Source organism: Phyllostomus discolor, chromosome 9 (assembly GCF_004126475.2).
Source record: "Phyllostomus discolor isolate MPI-MPIP mPhyDis1 chromosome 9, mPhyDis1.pri.v3, whole genome shotgun sequence".
Taxonomy (NCBI): domain Eukaryota; kingdom Metazoa; phylum Chordata; class Mammalia; order Chiroptera; family Phyllostomidae; genus Phyllostomus; species Phyllostomus discolor.
The window spans coordinates 72,287,554-72,311,002 of NC_040911.2; the positions used below are offsets into that span (position 1 = coordinate 72,287,554).

Below are 23,449 nucleotides of genomic sequence, written 5' to 3' on the forward strand. Positions count from 1 at the left end.
TGTAGTGTAGTTTGATCTCGGGTAGTGTTATACCCCCAATTTTGTTCTTTTTTGAGGGTATTTGTGGTTTTATATACATTTTAGGATTATTTTTTCTAGTTCTTTGAAAAATTCCATTGGTGTTTTGATAGGATTCTGTTGCTTCTATAGATTTCTTTGGGTAGTATGGACATTTAAAAATGGCAATTATTACTATCCATGAGCGTGGTATATGTTTTTATTTATTTGTTTCTTCTTCAATTTCTTTCTTCAAAGTCATAAAATTTTCCACGAACAGGTCTTTTACCTCTCTGATTACTAATTTTTACCTCATTTATTACTAATTTTTTTATTCAATTGTACATGGGTTGGTTTTCTTAGTTTCTCTTTATGATAGTTCATTATGGGTGCATGAAAATTCAACTGATACGAATATTTATTTTATATCCTGCTACTTTACTGAATTAATTTATCAGTTCTAGTATTAGTGGAATCTTTCAGATTCTCTATAAATAGTATCATGTCTTCTGCAAATAATGACAATTTTACTTCTTCCTTTCTAATTTGGATATCTTTTATTTCTTCTTCTTGTCTGACTGATGTGTTGAATAAGAGTGGTGAAAATAGACTTCCCTGTCTTGTTCTTGATTTTAAGAGAAGCACTTTTATTCACCCCCCCACCATTGACTATAATGTTAGCTGTGGGTTTGTTATATATAGCCTTTATTATGTTGCAAAGTTTCCTTTATTCCCACTTGGTTGAGCATTTTTTTTTGTCATAAATGGGTACTAGATTTTGTCAAATGCTTTTTCTGTATCTATTGATGTGATCATACAATTTTTAGCCCTCATTTTTTATGTGGTGTGTCATGTTAATTGATTTGTGTATATTGAACCACATTGGCATTCCAGGCATAAATCCCACTTGATCATGGTGTATGATCTTTTTAGTGTATCGCTGAATTCAGTTTGCTAACATTTTGTTGAGGATGTTTGCATCTGTGTTAACAGAAATATTGGTCTATAATTTTATTGTTTTTAATAATGTCTTTGTCAGGTTTTAGATTAGGATAATGCTGGCCTTGTAAAATGAGCTTTGGAGTCTTCTTTCCTCTTGAATTTTTTGCAGTAGATTGAGAAGGATGGTGTTCTTCGTTGACTGTTTGGTAAAATTTACATGTTAAGTCACTTGCTCCAGGAATTTTGTTCATTGCGAATATTTTGATTACTGAATCAATTTCATTTCTTATAATTTCAATTCTTTGAAGATTGAATTCTTTGAGAATTGTTTTGTTTATTGCTATGAATTTTCCTCTTAGGAGTGCTTTTACTTTTTCCCATAGATTTGGGGTTGTAATGTTTTTATCATTTGTCTCAAAGTATCTTTTGGTGTTTTCCTTGATATCATTGTTAATCAATGCATTGTTTATTAACATGTTATTTACATCCATGTGTCATGTGTTCTTTATAATTGGTTTCATATAAATGTGGTCAGAAAATATGCTTTGTATCATTTCAGTCTTCTGAAAGTTGATGAGAGTTGTTTTGTTGCCTGACATGTGGTCTATCCTGGAAAATATTTCATATGCACTTGAAAAGATTTTATATTCTGCTGCTTTGGGGTGAAATGATCTAAAAATACTAATCAAACCTATCTGATCTAATGTGTTACTTCAGGCCATTGTTTCCTCATTGATTTTCTGTCTGGAAGATCTATCCAGTGTTGTTAACGGAGTGTTAAAGTCCTATACTATGAGTGTATTATAGTCAGTCTCCCCATTTACATTCACCAAATGGATCACTTTGCTTTATATATTTAACTGCTGCTATGTTCGATGTATAAATGTTTACAAGGATTATATTCTTGTGCTGAATTGCTCCCTTTATCATTTTGTAGTATTCGCCTTTGTATAAAGTCTATTTTGTTTGATGTAAGTATTGCTATGACAAGTTTTAAAAAATTTCTATTTGTGCGTAATGTCTTTTTTCATTCATTTGTGTTTTGATCTGAAGTGGGTCTGTTTCTTGTAGACAACATATATACGGGTCTGTTTTATTATTCATTCAGTTACCCCTGTGTCTTTTGATTGGAGCATTTAATTCATTTACATTTGAAGTGATTATTGATAGTTATGTAGTTTTTGCTATTTTATAGTTATATTTTTTTCTTCCTTCTTCTTAAAGAAATCCCTGTAAAGTTTCTTGTAATACGGGTTTGATGGTGATGAAGTCCATTATTTTTTTTTTCTTGTCTTGGAAGCTCTTGATGTCCTTTAATTTTAAATGATAGTCTTACTCGGTAGTCTTGGTTGTAGGTCCTTGCTTTTCATCATTTTACATATTCTGTGCCAATCTCTTCTAGCCTACTATGTTTTTGTTGAGAAATCAATGAACAGTCTTATGGGAGCACCCCTGTAGTGACTTTTTTGTTGCTTTTTAAAAACATCTCTCTTTGGGAGGATCCTTGATGGTGGAGAAGTGAGTGGAAGGTACACTAATCTCCTTCCAGGGCCAGTCTGGTATTAAAAGTAAATTGTAAAGAAATCATCTGGCATAACCAACTGAACAATAACTGGCAAGAAGCCATATAACCATGGACAGACAGATGAAACCACTGCACCAAACATGACTGATTGACTAGATTAACAACTGAAGGAAACATCCACAGATTGTGGGTCACTGATAGTCTTGAGCAGGCTGTCTGAGGCCAGACTGACACGTCGTCTGACATCACCAGGGGCGGATCCAGAAAGAAAAGACAGTAGTAAGCAAAAGATTCTACTGAGAAGTATTCCATCGAGGTCTTCTTCTGATTTGCATTATTTTCTGTCCTGTACAGCTTTTTAACATTCATTTCTTGTCCTTCAAGCTTGTGCTTGTTACGTCACTAGTTTTTATATTATAGTTTATTTCAAATCTCATATTTTGTTCTACCCTTCTTTTACTTCATTTTACCTTCTTCTTTCCTCATCTTATTTTCATTTAAAATTTTATTTTTTCTCTTGCTATGACTTGTTTCCATTCTGCACTCTTACTATTTCTCCCCACTCCATCCTCTCAAAACAATTTTTCTTGTCATTAATCATCTCACATTCTTTTTCCCATTCTTAAAGTACCCTTATTCTCTCTCCACCTTGATCAATATCTGCTCTTTAGTTGTGGATATGGTGGTTGTTGCTTCATTTCTTTAATTTTATTTCTAGATCTTCACTATTTTTATACTTCAAATCTTAAATTTTACTGTTCCCCTCTCCCACTCCATTTTGTATTCCTCCTGCCTTTTTTTTTGTTTGTTTTATATTTTAATTTTTTCTTGTATTAGCCTGGTTTTCATTCCTCACTCTTAGTATTCCTTCCCCTTCTGTCCTCTCAAAATCACTTCTCTTTCCTCTAGACATCTCTTGAGATTTTATTTCTTTTTCCCCTCTTATTTCAGTCTCACCTATATTAATCTTTGCTCATTTCCTGTTGATAGTGCTGTGGTGGATATTTTTCTGCAATTTGGTTCCTATTTGTTTTTCTCTTTATTACTATATATTTTTAATTTCTGTTTAAACCTACTAATATACGCTTCCCTTCTCTTACTCCATTAAGCCTTCTTCCCTCCCTCTTTATTTATAACATAAACATTTTACGTTCTCTCTTTATCTTGTCTCTAGTCCTTACTCTTATTATTGTTCCTCCCTCTCTGCTGTCAAAATTACTTTTCTTTCATTTAGTCATCTCATATTAATTTTTCCTTTCTCATAATAGGCTTAATATCTTTACACCTTTATTAATACTGGCTCATTTGTAGTTGATAGTGTGATTGTGGGTGGGGTTTTTTTTTTGCTTATTTGGGTCTGTTCCTTGGGCTTTTTGATTTTGTCCTGGTAGCACTGGTACAACAGCATACAAGATATGGTGGGAAGACTGATTCTCAGTCAGCCAGCCAGAGGGAAGGATGCACCAAACCATGACCCAACAACCTCCAAAACCCAACTACAACCAGGGACCCCACATAATGGCATAAAGGGCATCCAATAGCATCAAGTTCAGGGGATCAAGGAGACAGCACCACTGATTCCCACATGTCTATCACAGAAGGTCACACCATAAAGACAGCAGATCAATCTAAAAAGGCAGAAACAAACAAGAAGAGTTATCTAAAATGGGGAGACAAAGAAATACCCCCTAATCAAATGGAAAGGTGGAATCCCAGGAAAGAGCACTGAATGAAATTGAGGCAAGCAAACTACCACACACTGAGTTCAAAATAATGGTTGTAATGATGGTCAATGAGCTCAATGAGAACTACAAAGAACTCCAGGGAAGCCACAAGGAACTTACCACAAACTATCTCAGAATGAAAAAGGACATAGAAACTATCAGTAAGAGCCAGGAGGAAATGAAGAACACAGAGTCTGAAATGAGGAACACAGTAGAAGGAATTGAATGCAGGGTGAATGAAGCATAGGATCAGATCAGTAAGCTAAAGGACAAGGTGAAAAAAATCTCCCAGACAGAGCAACAGAATGAAAAAAGCCTTGAAAAGAATGAAGGGGGTTTGAGGGAGCTGCAGGACAACATGAAATGTAATATTTATCCATACCATAGGAATACCAGAAGGAGAAGAAGAGGATCAAGGAATAGAAAACCTGTTTGAAAAAGTAATTACAGAAAACTTCCCTAACTTGATGAGAAAATAAGTCACCCAAGCCCAGGAAGCACAGAGGTTCCCAATCAAGATGATCATGAAGGCCTACTCTAACACATCATAAAAATTAAAATGTCAAAATATAAAGACAAAGAGAGGATTTTAAAGGCAGCAAGGGAAAAATAGCTATTAACATACAAAGGATCTGCGATAAGAATATCAGCTGATTGCTCAACAGAAATGCCATAAGCCAGAGGGAATGGTAAGAAATATTCCAAGTAATGAAAAGCAAGGGCCTACAACCAAGACTACTCTATACACCAAGGCTCTCATTCAAAATGGAAGGTGAAATAAGGAGTTTCCTAGACAAAAAAGGATAAAAGAATCTGTCTCCACCAAACCAGCCTGCAAGAAATGCTAAAGGGACTGTTTTTAAGAAGTTGGAGAGAGAGAATGGGACATAGGGAATACAGTCCTGAGAGGGAAGTTCATAGCCATACAGGCCTACCTGAAAAAGATAGAAAAATCTCAAATGGCTTCTATGTCCTTGGTGTATGTTTTCTATCTCTTTGTTGAAACTCTCACTGAGTTCAGCTATTCGTCCTCTAAGTTCATTGAGCATCTTTATGACCATTGTTTTCAACTGTGTATCTGATAGATTGCTTTCCTTTATTTCATTTAGTTCTTTTTGTGGAGATTTCTTCAGTTCTTTTATTAGGGACATGCTTCTTTTTTTTTTTTAAGATTTTTATTTATTTATTATTTTTTTAGAGAGGGAAGGGAGGGAGCAGGGGGAGAGAGAGAGAGAGAGAGAGAGAGAGAGAGAGAGAGAGAAACATCAATGTGCGGTTGCTGGGGGTCATGACCTGCAACCCAGGAATGTACCCTGGCTGGGAATCGAACCTGGGACACTTTGGTTCCCAGCCCACGCTCAATCCACTGAGCTACGCCAGCCAGGGCTTAGGGACATGCTTCTTTATGTCTGCATTTTGGCTGCCTCTCCATATTTGCTTCTTTGTTTTAGCTAGTTCTGCTCTGTCTTCCAGTCTTGGTAGGATGGTCTTATGTAGTAGTTTTCCTGTGGAGCCCACTATTCCTGATCAGCTAAGCTGGATGCCCCTTGGCTGTCCCTTGTGTGGGTTATCTAGGCCCTCCATTGTAGTTGAGCCTTGATTGCTGTTGGCACATTCATGGGTGGTGCTGACTGACCCTCAGACAAGAAGATTTATCATACACATATAAGACCTGCCATGTGGGACTGAATTCGTGAAGCAAAATTTGCCCTACCATGGTTGGTGCTTGCTTTGGTCTTTCTTTGGGTGTGCTGCTTGTGGAGATAATTGGGTGTTGCTCACAGCCAGCCCTTGGGTGTGTGGTTTCTGAGGCCTCTTCGGAGAGACTCCAGTGCAGGTCAATGTCAGACACTTTTTGGGACTGGTGCTGGGCTACCTACCTGTTAGGTGCCACAAAGTTATCCATAGTTAGTAGCTGCCTCTTTTGGGCCTGGGTGCATGTTGGAGGGTCCAAGCTTCATCCTAGGTATGCTGCCATCAGTTCTGGCTCTGGCACTGCTCAGCAAAAAGCCCAAGGCACCCTGAGATTTTTTCTTGCCTGTTGGTTTTCCTTTAGGCTCAACCACTGAAAGTCTTGAGCTATATATACACAAGTTGCTTGGGGTAGGTTCTCAGGCAGTTATCATGTTGGGGTGAGTGGTGGCCACCGGATTAATCCACTTTCAAACTCAGTTCCAGTCCTGGGTCAGAGGCCACTCAGCAAAATTCTCAGGGTACACCAAGGGCAGTGGCCACCTCTTGAGGCCTTTGCAGTGGTGTGGGGTCTCAGAGAGTTGCCAATGTGGAGCTAGTAGAGTTCAGCAGGCAAAGCAGGTTAAGATTTGGCATGTGGAAGGAAGGCTTAATACAGGAAATGTGCTGCTTATTGGCCATGGAAAAAGATGGCCCTCACCCTGAAGCCACACAACTCAGTTTCTCCCTGTGTGTTTCTGGCACCCCCTGGGCTTAATTGGAATTCCTTGAGTTTTTCAAGAATGACTGCCACTCTGGCCCAGGCTGGCTGCCGCTGACAGACCCTTTAGCCTTAGAAGGGTGATTTCCTAAAGAGAAAGGTCATTGGTTGGTCTTATATCCAATTTTTCCTTGGTTTCAGCTAAGCCAGATATATGAGAGTTGATAATTTTAGGTAAATCATACCTCATTTATACATATCTATTATACTCTGGGCCCACAGTGGCCCCACTGTAGGGGGCTGGTTTGTGGGAGGTAAACATGGAGCCAGATCTGATCTCCTGTGAGCAGAGCTATCATTCAAGTGGACACTCATAGCAGTTAGTGTTGCCCACAAACCTAACAGTGGTGTACTAGGATGTTTCAGTATATTTTTGAAACAGGTATTTCTTTATTTTTGTATTAGGATAATTCTACCTTTTACCAGTTTCAGGTATACATTTGAGATTATTCTTGGTTTTAGCTATTGGATAATTGAGTAATTCTGTACAGAAGAAAAACCAAGTTAATCAGATAAGTAATTGATGGATGGTATCTTTTGACTAATTTCAGAAATAGAGTGCAGGTTAGAGTCTCAATTTTCTGGTGGAACGTACCTAAATTTTGCTTTAAGGGATTTATTCCTTTTAAAGTCATTTACATGTGTTATTTAATTTAATTCTTACCACAACTGTGTAATAGTCATCTCCATGTTGGAACAGAGAAAAATAAAGAATTTTGACATTAAGCCCAACAGTGATTACTAGTTTATTGGTTCTTCAAGAAAGTTTTATTTCAAAGTTTTCCTTGACACATGCATTCTGTGTTCTAACTTTACACACACATATTCATTCTCAGGGAATTATAGTATATATAGTTGCTTTTTAGCCACAGTTTTTTCAGGGAAGTAATGCAAACAGTGTGTTTTAGTCAAGGACAGTAGGTACATGTATATCTGTGTAGTGCATGTACTTTTAAGTATTTATGGGGTATAGGAGTATAATAGTAGTTCTATATAGTTAACAGTCATTGTGTGTTTTTAGCCTTTCTAATATTTTGTTTCTGTACAAATGAGTACTGTGAAATTACCATGTGCATAATGTGCACCCACATTTTTGTGTGCATTACACACAGGATTATTATACCCACGGTATTGTAACCATTTTACCCATGTATAACGCATATCCTTATTTTCCCTAAAAAATTTTTGCAGAAAAGGGTGCATTATACCTGGCAAAATATGGTACTGATGTTTGTCTTTTACTCACTATCTGTGCTTCATAAATGCTTAAATATTACTTCATTATCTTTAAATTTGTTTTTCAATATGAAATGTATGAACTAATTCTTGAATATTTATGAAGTAATCTTGATTTTTACAGGTGTTGCAAGCCCTTAGGAATATTTAGCTTAATTCGGAACAGGATTCTCTAGGGTTTTTTTTTTGCCTGATCTTTTTTTTTCATTTTTGAAAATCAGGTTACAGTAAATCCATCTATGTATACTCCTTTTGAATCTTTCAACAGTAGTTTGGTTGGTGTGTGAGTTCTCATGGTTTATGATATCCTGATTGAAATTCTAAGAGAATTATTTTACAGATAATATATGTCACCATGTATATGTTATGTATTTCTGCAGTAAAATTTCTATTACAGAATGCTGTGGTAGGATCAGAAGTCTCAGTTAATAAAATAAAACTCATAAAGAATACTGTTCCTTGAATTTTTGTTGTTGCTGTTGAGTAAAATTATTTTATAGTTTCCATTTGTATGAAAATTGTCCATTTCTAAAAGAACCAGTATAAGATCAATAATTTAAAGTACTTTGTAATATGTTCATCAGTGGTGTGATCATGATGATATGCTGCCAATTGGTGTTTGAGTAAAAGAGTTTAAATCTCTTATGCTGACATATGTTAGTCTTAGGTGATTTAAGTTTCTCCCTGAGTAGATTTGTGACTCTAAAATTATTTGTATCATTGATTATAGTAGACGTTTGGTTGATAATGGCCCTGTGGGGTGCTCTCAGACCTGTTTCTCAAAACAGGGTTCATAGACTAGCAATATCAGCATTAGTGGGAGGTTGTTTGGCATATTGTCTTGACCATTCCCAGGTAACTCCATCATAATCTGCATTTCAACAGATTCTCCAGATGGTTTGCATGCACATTAAAATTTGAAAAGTCCACCTATAGAAGTCATACCACTTGGCATCTGGACAAGAAACAAACACTTCTGTATCTGAGGTTGCCAGGATATAATGATTTAGGAATTATTTCCTAGAATAATGAAACATATGTTCACCTTTAAAGTACATTTCTCATTAAGATTACTCATCTTTGTAACAAAATGTGTCCAGTGCATTTCTTTACATTGATACTTACATCTTATCCACCAAAGAAGATAAACTTTAGTTTGTCAATACCAAATCAGCAGACCTGCTTTTGATAAATCTTCCCTAAGATAGTAGCACCTTCTGAATTTGCATGAAATTGAATCTTGAGAAAAGGAGATGGAAGACTGAGGCCCTGACATTAGAATGGCATGGCATGTATCATCACTTACTACAGGGATGCAGAAATACATTATTCCTTCTAATTAATGAATAATGATGTCCTGAAATGTCTGCTGTGTGTAAAATGAAACAGAGTGGGTCAGAGAGTTTACAGTCAGGTCAGAGAACTGTCTGTGAAGGTCAGGCAGCCTGCCACCAGCAGAACCATGGTATTCTGGGATATGGCCATGTGGATACATTGGCAAGGCTTCTCCCAGCTATGGTCAAAAGGGACAGTAGAAATACAGCACTCATTTCAGTCAGATACACCTTTTACATCAAAGTAAGTACTGTCATATCATTATATTTAAGAGGAATTAGACTAGTAATAACCAAAGAAATGTAAATGCCTACATGTGCCTTCTCCTAACAGACTTAATGTAATATTTATTAACGTAGTATTGTATTATTAATGTAATATTGTGGCATGCTCTGCCTCTGAATTTTTCAGTTTGCTTTAAGGAAAAACCTTTTCTTTGCATTCTGCTTCTATTATTTCAAAACTCCCTTCAATTTTGCTCAACTTTTAATGTAGCTGTAGGAGCTCATTGACTTTCCTGGGGATTGTACTTCAAAACCTTTGGGAGGGATCCCTCAGTACACCTGAAGTCTTTCTCAGTAGTGTGACCATGAACCACAAGGAGGGGGAGTTGTTCTTGTTGAATCTGGGGTTATATTTGGCTCTTCTCTGTGTCCTTGTGGGTGGGAATGTGGGTAAGGGGTCTTTGTTTCTGGGGTACAGTTTGAAAACCAGTGTCCTAATTTTAAGAACACCATCATGGGCCCTGGCTGGTGTGGCTCAGAGGATTGAGCACCGGCCTGTGAACCAAAGGGTTGTTGGTTCATTCCTAGTCAGGGCACATGCCTGGGTTGTGGGCCAGGTCCCCAGTAGGGGGTGCAGGAGAGGCAACCACACATTGATGTTTCTCCCCCTCTCTCTCTTCCTCCCTTCCTCTGTGTCAAAAAATAAATAAAATGAAAAATCTTTAAAAAAACACCATTATGACTGACTTATTAATATATAAAAATTTTTGTTTTTCATGACACCTTTTACCTGCCTTCCTTAATTCTGATTTTTATCCAGTAGTATAAGGTTCTTCTCTCTTGCATAGGTGACCCAGAAAACTTCAAGGTAGGAAGACAGCTGCTTGTAGTGATTGCATGTGAAGTGTCTTAAACATGTGGGACCTGGGACAAAACAGAGACATACAAAGATGCCTCTCAAAGATACATAGTTTTCTGATACACAGTTGGCAGGCATATTATTTATATAGCAGAGAAGCAGGCTTGCCACAAAGTTTCTCACAGGCCAAAAACTGTAAAAGAAAATTTTAGCATAATATACTCTGAGATTGTAAATACCATTCTCTATTGTGCTGACTTTCTTACTTTTATGTTTTTAAAGATTTTATTTATTTAATTTTAGAGAGGAAAAGGCGGGGGGGGGGGAGAGAGAGAGAGAGAGAGAGAGAAAGAGAGAGAGAGAGGGGGGGAGGGAGAGAGAGAGGGAGAGAGAGAAAAAGAGAGAAACATCAATGTGCGGCTGCTGGGGGCTGTGGCCTACAACCCAGGCATGTACCCTGAATGGGAATTGAACCTGCAACACTTTGGTTCACAGTCTGCACTCAATCCACTGAGCTATGCCAGCCAGGGCTTACTTTTAAAAATTTGTATGTAATATTTTAAAAATACTAATAATGGTATTTCACTTATGCCACAGATACTTGCTGTTACAGAATCTCAATCATGAACTTAATTTTTGGAGATAAGAAGACACTGTGATATATATATTTTTTAAAGATTTTATTTATGTATTTTTAGAGAGGGAAGGGAGGGAGAAAGAGAGAGAGAGAAACATCAATGTGCCGTTGCTGGGGGCCGTGGCCTACAACCCAGGCATGTGCCCTGACTGGGAATCGAACCTGCGATGCCTGGTTCGCAGCCCGCGCTCAATCCACTGAGCTACGACACTGATATATTTTAAAATCATATTAATTTTTTCTCCTTCAATAGAAAGGCATATTAGGCTTATTGTGAGAAAAAACTTTTGTTCAGGATTTTTTCAGTGGCAGATACATTTTGATTTGAACGGGCTTTAGACAGCAACTTGATAATAGGTAATTTTAGGAGATCGCTGAATGTTCCACTTAAGGACTAGCTCATATTTTATGTCATGATTTCACTAAAAAGTGCTATCGAGTCATATCAAATTGTCACACATCATGTTTAGTAAGTGCTCATGATACTTTTACTCTCTAGGAGAACGACTCAGGCACTTTGGACACGGTGGGAGCTGTGGTTGTGGACCATGAAGGGAATGTTGCTGCTGCTGTCTCCAGTGGAGGCTTGGCTTTGAAACATCCAGGGAGAGTTGGGCAGGTAAGTAATTAATTTGTGGTTTTTTTAAACTAGTTTTTCAAGTTCAAACATGGAATTTTCTAGGTCCCAAACTTTAAACTGTAGAGACATTTTTTTCCTTTAGAAAAAAAATACTACATTGCTTTTTGACATTTGTATAGTGTAAATCATCAATGAAAAACCTTCCCAAGATTCTTTCTAACAAAATTGACTCATAGTAATAGAGTTCTTTCTGATCTATGTTTTACTGTTTTCAATAGGCTGAGAATTAGTTGACATTTAATAAATGTATTGATTTCTATTTTCTTCCTTTGTAAGTGTCATTCTCTTTAGGAGGAAGCACTATCTGACTGAATTTCTGCTCTCTCTGTAGTTGGGAAAATGATTTTAGAGTTCTATTTTGTATTTCTTTCATTCAAGGAATATTCTGACTCTCTAAATCCTTCCTCTGGTTAAGCATTTCAGTTATTTTATAGACTAACCAGTATTTCAGGTCACCAACAAATGATACTTAGAAATCTAGGTATAAGGAAAATCTAATTTTTGTGTAACTGGCTTATTTTCAGTTTACTTGCACACCTTGACCTCCCATCCCCCACTCCCACCTTCATCCCCATCATCAACCTTTAGTACTACATTGAGAATGAAATTTAACAGTCTATTTGATCTAGTAAGCGTTATACCCTTAATATATTTATTGAGTGAACAACTGAATTGGATACCCATCATAGAATCTGTTGAAGTAGTTGCATGGGGCGTGTTTAAGCTTAGTGTTTGGATCTCATGTTACATGTGGAATACTACTTGGCTACTCTTTGTACTTTGTTTCTCATGTTTGAAGAAGAGTTGGTGTCACCGTTGCTTTGGACATAGTGATTAGTGAATGCTTGCAGCAGAGTGATCTGATCCATGGAGGATGTCTATCTTTGCAAAGCCTCAAGTGTTGTTTCCTAATCTGCCTTTTATTGTGGACAAACCACTTACAGTCCTTGGAAGAAAGGGAAGGGAAAAATAATTACTTCTGTGCAATTCTTTGTCTATTATACAAGGGGATTTATGGGGAATGGTTGGTTACTCAAGATGTGTACAGTGCTTTGAATTAATTGTAAAAGGCCTTGTCTAGTCATGGTATTTTTCCACATTATGAAAGCCTTGTGCATTTGTCAAGTTTGGAATAAGAAAACCAAGGTTGGCATAGGAGATTTGGATGCCTTGGTAAAGGAGAGAGAAAAGCCAGCAGAGCCACCTTTATAGCATTGCAATTCCTATGATTTTCTCACTGTTTTTTGTTTGTTTCGGTTAGCAAAATAGCAACAACAGAACCAAGGATAGTTCTGGACTATATTAGCAGGATATTGCATCAAACAATCTTTAAATCATTCTGCCACTGCAAAGGAGACTACTCTGGAAAAAGAAATACTTGTGTAAAACTTAATGTTTATTTGCTCCACTTGGCTAGTTTATGAATACACTCTTTGTGAGAGATGAAAACTCAGGAAAGGGTATGGAGAAGAGGAGTCAAGGTACTTACAGGAAAATACAGTTGCTTAATTGGATTATATTGCTTGGATAAGATGTAATTAGCCTGGGGGGAGGGGAGTGGGAAATGTAAGATTCAGATGAGAGGTAAAGAACTGTTCTTTACAATCAGGAGAGAATGTAACAAAATACTTAAGCAACAAAATGCACAAGCAAGTTTTTTTCTTTTTTTCAAAGCAAAGACTATTTTTCTATTTTTTTATTTTATTTATTTATTTTCAATATGTTTTATCAACTATTCTATTTCAGTTGTCCCATTCCCCCCCCTTTAATTCCCCTCCACCCTGCATACCTTCTCCCATTCACATTCCCCCCCTTTAGTTCATGTCCATGGGTCATACATTGTAAGTTCTTTGGCTGCTACTTTTCCTATAGTATTCTTATCCTCCCCCTGTCTATTTTCTACCTACCATTTATGCTCCTTATTCTCTGTACCTTTTCCCCTTCTCTCCCCCTCCCACTTGCCTGTTGATAACCCTTCATGTGATCTCCATTTCTGTGAATCTGTTCCTTTTCTAGTTCTTTGCTTAGTTTGTTTTTGTTTTAGGTGTGGTTGTTAATAATTGTGAGTTTGCTGTCATTTTACTGTTCATGTTTTTGATCTTCTTTTTCTTAGAGAAATCCCTTTAACATTTCCTATAAGGGCTTGGTGATGATGAACTCCTTTAACTTGACCTTACCCGAGAAGCAGTTTCTCTGCCCCTCCATTCTAAATGAAAGCTTTGCTGTATAGAGCAATCTTGGATGTAGGTCCTTGCCTTTCTTGACTTGGAATACTTCTTTCTAGCCCCTTCTTGCCTGTAAGATCTCTTTTGAGAAATCAGCTGACAGTCTAATGGGAACTCCTTTGTAGGTAGCTGTCTTCTTTTCTCTTGCTGCTTCTAAGATTCTCTCCTTATTTTTAATCTCAGGTAATGTAATTATGATGTACCTTGGTGTGTTCCTCCTTGGGTCCAACTTCTTTGGGACTCTCTGAGCTTTCTGGACTTCCTGGAAGTCTATTTCCTGTGCCAGATTGGGGAAGTTCTCTTTTATTATTTGTTCGAATAAGTTTTCCATTTGTTGCTCTTCCTCTTCGCCTTCTGGAACCCCTATAATTCAGATGTTGGAACATTTAAAGGTGTCCTGGAGGATTCTAAGCTTCTCCTCATATTTTTGAATTCTTGTTTCTTCATTCTTTGGTTGAAAGTTTCTTTCTTCCTTCTGGTCCACACCGTTGATTAGAGTCCTAGTTTCCTTCCCATCACCATTGGTCCCCTGTACATTTTCCTGTGTTTCATTTAGCATTGCCTTCATTTTTTCATCTAATTTGTGACCAAATTCAACCAAGCCTGTGAGCATCCTGATTACCAATGTTTTGAACTGTGCATCTGATAGGTTGGCTATCTCTTTGTTGCTTAGTTGTGTTTTTTCTGGAGCTTTGATCTGTTCTTTAATTTGGGCCATTTTTTTTTTGTCTTGGCTTGCCTGCTACATATAAGGGGCAGAGCCTTAGGTGCTCACCAGGGCTGGGCAACCCACATCAACACTGTATGTGGGGAAGGGGTCAAGAGGGAACAGTGGCATTTGCTCTGCTCTCTGCCAGATTTCAGTCACTTCCCCTGCTACCCACAAGCAAAGTGGGCCCTTCTTGTGCTGATTCCCATGTGGGTTGGCTTGTGTATGTTCTAGGACCCTGTGGATCTCTCCAACGAACTGTCCTGTGAGGCTGGGAGTTTCTCCTACTGCCTCCTCAACCCCCACAGGTTTTTTCAGTCAGAAGCTTTAGGTTTTATTTCTTGACGCTGGGGCCCCAAGTTGTGGAGTCTGTCTTGCTCCCTAGGTGTTCCTCCCAGTTTATCTGCACATGAATGTGGGACCACCTGCTCTACAATCCGCTGCCTTGCTTGGTCCACCAGCTGCTGCTTTCCCGCCCAGCCACCACCTTACGCGCCCTGTCCTCCACTGCTGCTTTGCTGCAAGTCCTCTCCGCCCAGCTGCCCACCTCCACCCCTTCTACCAGTCTGGCTGGATGTTTCTTCTTTAATTCCTTGGTTGTCAGACTTCCATACAGTTTGATTTCCTGTCAGTTCTGATTGTTTTTTGTTTTTAAATCGTTGTCCTTCTTTTAGTTATGCGAGGAGGCAGTGTGTCTACCTATGCCTCCATCTCCGCTGGAAGTCCCCTAAAGCAAAGAGTATTTTATAAATGTGCTAAGACTAGACTTGCAGTCAAGATGGATGCATGCATAAACATGGTTTTCCTCCTCGCAGAACCACATCAAAATTAAAACTAAACTATAGAACAACCATTACTGAGAACTGTCAGTAATTAAGTTAGTGGGAGTCCAGCAACTATGGATTAAAGAAACCACAGCTATTCAGACTGGTAGGTGGGGCTTGTACATGGAAACATGGAGCAGGTTGATGCCACACTCATATGTATTAGTTAAAAATTTGGGAGGGATATCTTGGGAGCGAGGACTCCTGGCCCTACCGCAGGCCCTTTCCAGCCCAGGGTCCCAGTGCCAGGATGATAAGTCCTCATAACTTCTGGCTGTAACAAACAGTGGAGATTGAGTTGGTGGAAGAAGCTTCTGGAGTCCCAAGTAGTTCCCCTTAAAGAATCCACTCACAAACTTACTCAGACTCACTCCTCTGAGCTCCAGAACCAAGGTAGCAGTTTGAAAAGCATCAGTGGCTTACAAGAAGGAATTGGTTGTGCCTGGCATCAAGGTGAGAGCTGCGAGACAGCTTTCTCCCTGACAGAAAGTTAGGAAGAGGCCATTGTTCCTTTTCTGAACCCTCCCTCCACCGAGCTGGCAGGCAGGTGTCATTTCTGAGACTCCATTGACATGATTACAACTCTTTGTCCTGCTTTGGAGACCCACTGAGGTGCCATCCCATTCAAGTTATGGCCCATGCAAGCTGTTTACAGTGGCTTATCCACATAAATGGCTGGTCTTGGCTCATGATTCACAACTTCCTAAATTCTCTCAAACAAGCAACAGTCAGCCTCAATGAGCTCCCAGCCCCTGTACCACTTACTGTGAGGCCCCAGGCTGGGCACTAGCAACAGCTTAGGTTCATAGATTGGCTTTGGCCTGTGAACCTCAAGCCCAGCACAAGTAGTAGCCATCTACAGGTGGCATTGTAGTTCATGCAAGATGGCCCCAGGCAAATCACAGGTTGGGGCTGACCATGGTCTGCATCACTTGGGAAACCCCAGAGCCTGCATACCCAGTGGATAGCTACAGACCTTGTTGAAGCACCACCACCCTGTCCCTGCACAGCTGATCCTCCATATAGTGTAGAGGTTGGTGGTCTGTGGTCACAGCCAGTACTTGCAGCTGACCGGCCTGGGTAAATCCTTCCCATTGACCTGCAGACATCAATCAAGGTTCAACTACAAGAAGAGGGTGTACTCAGCCCACATGGAGGGTGCACCTCAAATACCCAGTTTGGATGATAGGGCAGGCTGTGCCACTGAACCCTATAGGACACATACTACATTAGGCCATGCTACCAAGACAGGAAGTCATAACAGCTCTACCTAATACATAGAAACAAATACAGGGAAGCTGCCAAAAAATGAGGAGACAAAGAAACATGGCCAAATGAAAGAATAGATCAAAACTCCAGAAAAATAGCTAATCAAAAAGGAGATAAGCAGACTATGAGATACAGAGTTCAAAACATTGGTTATAAAGATGTTCAAGGAACTTAGTGAGGACCTAAGCAGCATAAAAATCCAGTCAGAAATGAAGGATACACTAATTGAAATAAAGAACAATTTACAGGGAAACAATAGTAGAGTGGATGAAGCTCAGAATCCAGTCAATGATTTGAAACATAAGGAAGCAAAAAAAACAACCAATCAGAATAACAGAAAGAAAAAAGACAACCCCCCCCCCCCCCCGAAAAAAAAGGATAGTGTGAACAGCCTCTGGGGCAAGTTCAAGAGGTCCAACAGTCTCATCATAGGGGTACCAGAAGGAGAAGAGAAATAGCGAGAAGTTGGAAATCTATCTGAAAAAATAGTGAAAGAAAACTTGCCTAATTTGGTGAAGGAAATAGAAACGCAAGTCTCGGAAGCACAGAGTCCCAAACAAGATGGATGCAGAGAGGCCCACTCTAAGATACATCATGTTAAAATGCCAAAGGTTAAAGATAAAGAGAGAGTCTTAAAAGCAGCAAGAAAAAAGTAGTTACCTATAGGGGAGTTCTCAAAGCACTGTCAGCTGATTTCTCAAAAGAAACTTTGCAGGCTAGAAGGGATTGGAAAGAAATATTCAAAGTCATGAAAAACAGGGACCTACAGCCAAGATTGCTCTACCCAGCAAAGCTATGATTTAGAATCAGAGGGCAGATAAAGAGCTTCCCAGACAAGAAAAAACTAAAGGAATTCATCAGCACCAAGCCATTATTATAGGAAATATTAAAGGGACTTACTTAAAAATTTCAAAACTAGTAACAGTAAAATGGCAAAAAATATGTATCTATCAACAATTGAATCTAAGCAAACAAGGGCAGAGGCAGAATCATGGATACAGAGAGTGTTTTCTTTTTTTTATTGATTTTTTTCCCATTACCATTTAGACTTCTTATACCCCCTTCTCCCTATAGTCACCACACTGTTGCCGTGTCCCTTAGTCCTTTGGAGAGCATTTTGATGATTGCCAGATGGAAGGGGAATTTGGGGGAAATGAATGAAGAGGGAGGGGGATTAAGGGGTACAAATTGGCAGTTACAGAATAGCCATTGGGATGTAAAGTATAGTATAGGAAATGGAGTAGCCAAAGAACTTATATGCATGACCAGTGAATATGAACCAAGGTTTGAGGATTGCCTGAGGGAGTGGGGGGTGCTGGATCGAGGGGGACAAAGGTGGAAAAATGGGAAAACTACAATAGCGTAATCAATAAAATGTAATTTAAAAATTAAATGTGCTAAAACTAGATCTTTTAAAATATATCTAAATGTACAAATAAACTAAAAATTTAGCATATTTCCCTGCTCTTGGTATATGATAATAGTTCAGATGGTAAAATGGCAATTTGAGTTAGGAATTATTTTCTTCTTTAGCTTACTGTTATGATTAGTATTTACAACTGGGACATGAGAACAGAATTATGGTATTTTCTTCCTCCCTTAAGCCTCACCCTATGCACATACAAATAGGTAGTTGAGTTTAGTGGTTAAGAATATGGACTTTGGATTCAGGTAAACCTTTATTCTCTTCCCACCTTTTCATTTACCAGTCTTCTGACTGTGGACAATATTCAGTGTTTTAAGCTCTACTTTTCCCTACTGTAAAATGAGGATAAATAGCTATCTTACAAAGTTCCAGAAGATTAAGTGATATAATGCATCTAAATCATTTATCATTGTTCTTCATAATAATAGTTATACCTACTGTTTGTTAATCATTTGGTATGTGCACCAAGCATAATTCACATCATCTTACAATACTTTGAGGGGGGTGTTTTAATTATCCTCATTTTATGAAAGAGGAAACTAAGACCCAGAGAAGATTAAGTCATAATAATAAATATAATTTATATGACCTACTTTTACCACATGACAGCAACTTGAATAAAATCTTACTACTAAAAGAGGGAAGCTTTTTAAAATTGTTTTTTAGGCTGGCTTAAGGCTGTGTCTTATCCAAAGAAGTAGATAAGAGACAATCTCTGATTTTTTCTTTTATCTTACCTATCTGTGTCTCTGCCCAACCAATTTCAGAAGGTTTCAAAATCAGACAATTTTAGGTCATAAAATTGAGAAGAGGTAGCATAAAAGGAATTTTCTTAGAATAAACAAGAATAAGAATAAATGTTCTTTCTTTTCTAGAAAGAGTTGACCTCCACTGGGTTTCTAAGAGGTATCCTTGTGGCCTTATTTACAGTTTTCGGAGTGCTGGCTCCTGGTCAAGATAATTGTGGGGAATGGAGAGGACAATGGGCTAATGTCCAGGGTGTTCACTGAAGGACAAATGGGTCCTTCTTCTGAGGTCCTGTGTTCTCTGAGGCTTTGGCTGACCCTATTCCAGGTAGTACCAGTTGAATGGCTTATCCAACAAGTCTGCCAGTTTTATTATGAAATCCATGTTTTGAATCCTTCCTGTAGAGCTTTCAGTTGCTACTCTGACCTAGAAGTCTTATGAATGTAGGAGGCATGGTATTTTCAACAGCCATAATGTATTTTCTACTGTCTGCTGTGTTGGATGTGTTGTGTTCAGTTCTTGGTTTTACTTTTAAGAGGGCTGTTGTCGTGACACCTGGGGGTGGCAACTGTGGGTCACAAGACTTCATCTCCAATTATCCTAGATTTTGTATTATTTCTCAAGGACGGTGATTAAGGGAGTGGGGTGTGTGTGTGTGTGCATTTCAGTCTTGAGAAACAGTTCACAAATCTAGGATTCTTTGAGTGAGAAAAGAATCAGGGCACTAGGATAGTTGTTTAAAAAATTCACAGGGCTTTAGGAGGTGGTTAAAGTATTTCCAGAGAGTAGAACTAGTACGAGTGGGTGGAAGTTATATTAGAGCAGATATTCCTTATGCAATCTAAGGAAGAACTTTTCACCATTGGGAAGTGTCCAAGTGGGGAGTATGTTCTAACATGAGATAGTGAGCTTCTTAGTATCAGATGTACTTGGGATATTTCATGGAGATTCATGTGCTTCGTAGAATATTGGAGTAAATGAGTTCTGAAGTCTTTGTAAAAAAAGGATAGAAAATTATAGAAAGCTGTAGTTTGTCTGGTAACCATTCACAGTCTTATTCCAGTCCTCAACAGTGAGCGCCTAGAAAATAACGGTACTATTTTATGGGAATTATCTTTCTTCCCATCAGTCATACTGAGTGCTGATGTATTGTTGTGGCTCACCTTTTTTTTTTTTTAACTATTTTAATTATTTTTGAGCATTTGCAGTGAATTCCACACATTGTTATGCCAATATTTAGCAATTTTCTTACTGATCAACTTTGTTGTTTTCAGTTTTTCATTCTCATCAAACATGCGATAATGCACATTTTTGTATTACTCTATGATAGCTATCTAAGGTTTTTTCTAAGTCTGCTTCTAACTAAGGAGTGGAAAATTTTCACTTGTAATTCTACTCTTAAAGGCAAAGAAGTGATTGTGGATATTGAAGAGATGAAGCTAGACATTCTGGGTAGCATTAATTGGAAACAAAATAGGAATGATTGATGTATTCTATAAAACTATAAAACTTATAAAACTATAGCAACTTATTGTGTTTCCAGTTTGAGACATATACATCTGCTTCACCACTTTACAAAGTGATTAGCTTGAACAGGACTTTTATTCTTTTTTCTTTACACCTGGAAAAATCTAGCACAGGGGTCAACATATACTGGGTCCTTTGGTCCATAAATGTGTGCAGTTCATATTATGCCACCCAAGAGAGGCATGGAAAAGGCCATCCTAAATGGGGTTTCCTAGATAATGGCAGGAGTGCTGGCATCCTGGTCTCCCAGGGCCCTGGTTAAAGAGCTGATTCTTGGGCTAGCTCCCAGATCACTGACTTCGAATATCTGGGAACTGTGGTTCCTGTCACCATGCTCCCCAAGTAATTTGATAACACACTTAGTTTGAGAACCACTGTTTTAAGGCAACCAGAATGATTTGAAAGGGCCAGAAAAGCAGCTGGTTGACAAATTATAATGGGAGATTTTTCAGGGGAAGGAAAATTACTGTTGATAAGACTAAGAAACTTTGTTTTGCTATTTTTTCTGAAAAATTTTAGATTATTGCAATAGCTGAAAATATAGTTTTGATACAACCTCTGGTATTATTGCCCAGTTGATATACATCATTATTAAATTTATCAGTGGGAATGATTTTGTCTTCTGTTGAAAGCCAGTAATGACATATAGTATTTCTGAAATATTATATTTATCTATTTTCTTTTATTCCAGGCTGCTCTTTATGGATGTGGCTGCTGGGCTGAAAATACTGGAACTCATAATCCCTACTCCACAGCTGTGAGTACCTCAGGTATTTGCTGCTTTCATGACCATTTTTCATAACTTCAACCTCATAGGTCATTGAATGATTGAAAACAGTAATTTTAGGCAAGACTATACACTGCATAGACAAGAACACTGATGCATAAAAGATCTGTGATAGTTGAGAGCTTTTAAGGATTGTTTCACAATACAAGTTTTGCAGTGTAAATGGTTCCCTAACATTTCATCACACTTTTAGAGTTAACTGTAACTTAATAATATTTTTTATGCATTTTTTTCTCTAATGACTCATGATAGGGCCAAATTTAGATCGCAGATATAAAGGTAGCAAGGCATTTCAAAAACTAAGAGATATGTTCTTCATAAAATGTTGACATAAAACTTAAAAGTATATTTCAAAATACATAGTTTATGATATTTAATCCTCTACATTTTAACAAAATGTACATCTTGTTTTTGTACCAGTATTATAAAAGTCAGTGTCATTAAGACATGAGTGTGTGTGCATTGGCGTTGGGGGGTGAATTTTAATAGGCAGAACGGTTGGTGTCTACATCCAAGTTTTTATATGCTGAGCCTGATGCACTTTGAAGCCTTTCCTTTTAAAGTGGTGACATGCATGGCTGACAAAATAATATTGGTTTATATTGACAAAATAATATTGTTTTGCTTTTGCCTATCAATTACAGTCTAGGCCTTTCCCCCCATATCCTCAGGCTTTATTAGTAGGGAAGATTGATAGAGCTGTCTCTATGTACTTTCCTTTGTCAATCCAATTGCTGTCTTCTCCTGATAACTCTTGACTCTTTCTGTGATCACTGATGAAGGTGGCTGTTTTCTTTCTTCCCGTAACATAGATTCTGGAATTTTTTTGGTTTGTCCTTCTCTGACCTGTCTTTGCCTTCTTCATAGATTCGTCCTATTGCTGACAGCCACAGATTTGGGCCTCTGCTGTCTTTCCTTCATCTCCTCGCATGTGTTGTCTTGGTGATTTGGTGTTACTGCTGTGTTCCCATGATTTCAGCAGTTATGTCTTAGGGTATTGGCTTCCATGTCTATCTCTACTCTGGGTTTTTCCCTTGAGGCCCATGTGAGTCATTTCTTACTTCCTGTTGGACATGTCCCTGTGGGTGTCATGTACACATACCAAATTTACCAGACTCTACAAAACATCTTGTTTCTTATTACCATTCTTTGGCCATCTTTCTCCTGGACTTACTATCTTTTTTATTGCCATCACTATCTTACTCTTTGCTCACCATTCTCATATTTTTTGCTTCTTCCCATTTCTGTTGACTTGACCCTGTCATTTTAGGTGCATATTATCATGCCTACCTATTTTAGCAATCTCCTGACCTCGATTCACTCCTGTATCGGTGGGAGAATAAGACTTAGCCACTGGCTATCAGGTGAAGTCTAAATATGTATTAATGTTGAGTGTGAATCACAGTAATATAATTGGTAAAGATTATTTTTAGTCTTTTAATTTTAAAGAGAACATAAAAATAATGAACATAAAATAATATTATCAGTTAATTTTCAATTTAATATTGGTAACACATATCTTTATACATATTTAGGAATTAGCGTGCTATGGAAAATTGTGGTATTTGAATAAACAGGAGTCTAAAATAGATCATTCATTATTTCATTTTTATTTTTCAAAGATGTATCAGTTTGTATCATCTGTCAGTTTTATTATTGCCAAATATGTTGTTCAGTAAGTTTGCTTGCTGTTCTTTAAATGTTATTCTCATGTCTAGATCTTAGGAAACCTGGATTCAACTCTGTAAGCTTAAACTCTGAGAGCCTGTCTTGACTGTGTCACTTTGGAAAAGAAATTCAATTTCCTTGGGATTTTCTAAGTGCACTACCCCCAGCCCCCTTTTAAAATTGGTAATGTGAAAGGTGGGATAAGAATGCATTTACTGGATTTGATTCTGTTAAGTAGAATGGAGTGGGTGGGTAAAACTGAAATTGTAAAACTAAGGTCTTTTTCCCTTACCCTTGGATATTTCCTTCTTTGCCCAACTTGCATCAATTAAAAACCGTTTCATATGACTAAAGGTAAGTTTAGGTTTCAAGTTTATGACATCTTTTGTAGCTTTTTAACTTGGAGTCCCAGCTTGCCATGTTACTACATACTTCCTAAGTATAAAGACTAACCATCATCAGCCCATAGAACCTGAAGATACTAGAGCAGGTCTTTAGTTTTCTCCATCTGTGGGACTTTGTGTGATTGCTTTACCCTTGTTTTTCCTGGGGCTGTTGCTATCAGTTTGACAATGGTACACATGGCAGAGTTAGGTGATCAAGCCAGAAGAAAGATGGAGCACAGAATTTTGCAGTTGTTTGGCCAAAATATAAATGAATTGTGCTTTAGCCTGTTGCAGAAAGTCAAAAGACCTG

General features: G+C 38.0%; 1 protein-coding gene across 8 annotated transcripts in view; it reads left to right on the forward strand.

The window, feature by feature from the left end:
• Positions 1-23,449, forward strand: part of TASP1 (taspase 1) — a 307,997-nt gene that overhangs the window by 140,962 nt on the left and 143,586 nt on the right. For 6 of the 8 annotated variants that reach the window (XM_028523961.2, XM_036009562.1, XM_036009563.1 and 3 more), the window contains 2 exons: positions 11,431-11,550; positions 20,990-21,068. In XM_028523961.2, the coding sequence (XP_028379762.1) occupies positions 11,431-11,550; positions 20,990-21,068 (199 nt within the window). The remainder of the gene's footprint in view (positions 1-11,430; positions 11,551-20,989; positions 21,069-23,449) is intronic. The other 2 variants (XR_004899340.1, XM_036009564.1) reach the window with 1 other exon arrangement.